The sequence below is a fragment of the Palaemon carinicauda genome, chromosome 12, assembly GCF_036898095.1.
Source record: "Palaemon carinicauda isolate YSFRI2023 chromosome 12, ASM3689809v2, whole genome shotgun sequence".
Classification (NCBI taxonomy): Eukaryota; Metazoa; Arthropoda; class Malacostraca; order Decapoda; family Palaemonidae; genus Palaemon; species Palaemon carinicauda.
This window is the reverse complement of record NC_090736.1, coordinates 15928963-15931462: the sequence shown is the minus strand read 5'-3', so window position 1 is coordinate 15931462 and position 2500 is coordinate 15928963. Positions and strand designations below refer to the sequence as shown.

The following is a 2500-nucleotide window of genomic DNA, read 5'->3' as shown; positions in this document are numbered from 1 at the left end:
TTGGAAGATGAGTAACACCCTATAAAGTCATCAAAAGTGTTGAGAATAATTGCTTATTATGCCGTATAAGCCCTGACCGTGAATGAAACTGAACGCCCAAAAACATGCATTTTACTTTATTATTCTAAAATACTTTGAATAATATGATCTATAGTTTTATGTCTTTTACATATTATAATATGATCCATACTTTTATGTCTTTTATACACTGTCTTCCAATCGACTAAGCGTAATTACCATAACAGAATGAATTGAAAGTGATAATTTGGTTCTGAGGGATACTGAAAAAAAAAAAAGAAAAAAAAACCCTCCAGTCACTTAAGTCAGCTTTGGGGGAATTCATAATAAATTTAGTGACTTACATCTATGTCAGGATAACCGCATTTCGCAAATAAATTTTGCCTCTTTATAAATCTCGTACCTGATGAGTTTTTGAAAATATCTTTGTTTAGAGGTTTGCACAATGAAGCAATCATGAACTCAAATACTTCTATTCTTTTCGTGTCAGGAAACCTTTCCACTGTGTTTTCGTGATCCTTTTTTTTCTATCGAAGCGGCTGTCCGAGATATTGTTTTTCCTCATGGTTGCGAGTTGGATACGCTGCGAGGTATCTTTTTTTTATCTAATATTTCATTTTCTCTGCCGTTTATTAATTAGGTTTCTTTTGTAAATAGTTATTTATTCTGATTATATAGCTTCTAGCGTATTTATGTTGATGCTTTCCTTCATTCTTTTGTTACCGAAGTAAAGGGGTTAACTAAAATCCTTTACCAACTCACCGATGTAAACTCAAGTTTCTTTTTTAAAAGTGTGCTCAATATAAAGATTACATACAATATAGACACCATTGATGTTTTGCATTGACCGTAAATTGCTTATTGGAAGCGTCCTACTGAGCACTCACCGGACTGGATTTCGAGTCTTTCTTTAGTGTCTGCAACCTCACCATCCTTGTGAGCTAAGGATGGGGGATTGGGGGAGCTTATAGGTCTACATGCTGAATCATCACCAGCCATTGCTTGGCCCTCCTTGGTCCTAGGTTGGGCGCTGATCATATGTATATTTGGTTAGTCTCAAGGGCATTGTCCTAGGGCAATGTCACTGTCACTTGCTTCTGCCATTCATGAGCGGCCTTCAAAACTTTTAGTCGCCATATAAAAAGTTGTTTCTGAATTTTTCTTTTGGTATTTATGAAACATTCCTCGCTAAAAAATTCAGATTTGCGAGTCATGAAATCCAAAGCAATTTGTTTCAGATTAAAATATCACTAAAAAGTCCAAAAGGGAGATTTAACTTTGCATGATTTCTTTCTGAGTGGGGATACCTTAACATGGTGAAAGGGTTTGGGTATCGCCATGAACAGCAAAGCTGTACTAGCCAGGGCCACCCATACTAGATTGGTTTGCTGTGAGCAACCAGCCGAAACTCTCCAACCATCAACAATCCGCGTGGTGATGAAAACTGGTCAAACTCCAGACATGAATTGGAATGTCTGAAGCCTTTGTCCAGCAGTAGGCTAGAAACGTCTGCATTAGGTGTTGATTTCTTTTTAACGGTCAAAAACTAATTTCATATAACTTCCAGTAAGTGATCCGGGACTAATCTATTATATTCTTTTACATTATCAAAAATGAAGTAAGTATTATTTCTGATGCACAATTACAACGTTATTTCATACCATCGATTTTAAATGACCCGGAATTAATTATGAACCCCTTTACATTATCAATAGCAAATCTTGTGAAATTTCAGAGATAAATTCCATATCACTCTTACACGATCCGGAACTAATTTTGTACACTTCGTTTTACAAGCTAAGAAAAATAGACATATTTTAATGTTGGTATTGTTATCAAGATATTTTACTTTAAATGTTCATTACTTCTCTTGTAGTTTGTTTCCTTATTTCCTTTCCTCACTGGGCTATTTTCCCTGTTGGAGCCCTTGGGCTTATGGCTTCCTGCTCTTCCAACTAGGGTCGTAATGATAATGATGATAATAATAATAATAATAATAATAATAATAATAATAATAATAATAATAATAATAACAACTTAGTCATTTCTTAATCATTCCACCTCCATCATGAAAATAGGAAGTAATCTTGTATAATTTTTTTTTACATGAACCTAATTAGACAACCCGGAACAAGATGCAGGTGATCTACATAGTCGCCCTCACTGTGGCGACCCAAGGACTCTTCCTAGCCGAGAACGTCTCGGGGGAAACATCGACCAGAGACCTGGAGAGGGCTCTGGAGGAGGCTCTGAAACACATCCGTGAGATGACTGAAAGCCCTGAGAAGCCAGGTGAGAGAGAGAGAGAGAGAGAGAGAGAGAGAGAGAGAGAGAGAGAGAGAGAGAGAGAGAGAGAGAGATAAATCAAAATTATTGAGATGACCGCAAGGATATTGTCATTGTTTGCCTACGTGAGTAGAAGGATATTGTCGTAATTTACCTACGTGAATAGAAGGATATTGTCATTATTTGCCTACGTGAG

General features: G+C 36.5%; 1 protein-coding gene across 1 annotated transcript in view; it reads left to right on the top strand.

Annotated features, from left to right (window-relative positions):
• Nucleotides 1–2132: 2132 nt before the first annotated feature.
• Nucleotides 2133–2500, top strand: part of LOC137650524 (perlucin-like) — a 5037-nt gene continuing 4669 nt past the window's right edge. Inside the window, exon 1 of the mRNA XM_068383750.1 lies at nt 2133–2310. Coding sequence (XP_068239851.1) covers nt 2154–2310 — 157 coding nt within the window. The 5' untranslated portion in view covers nt 2133–2153. The remainder of the gene's footprint in view (nt 2311–2500) is intronic.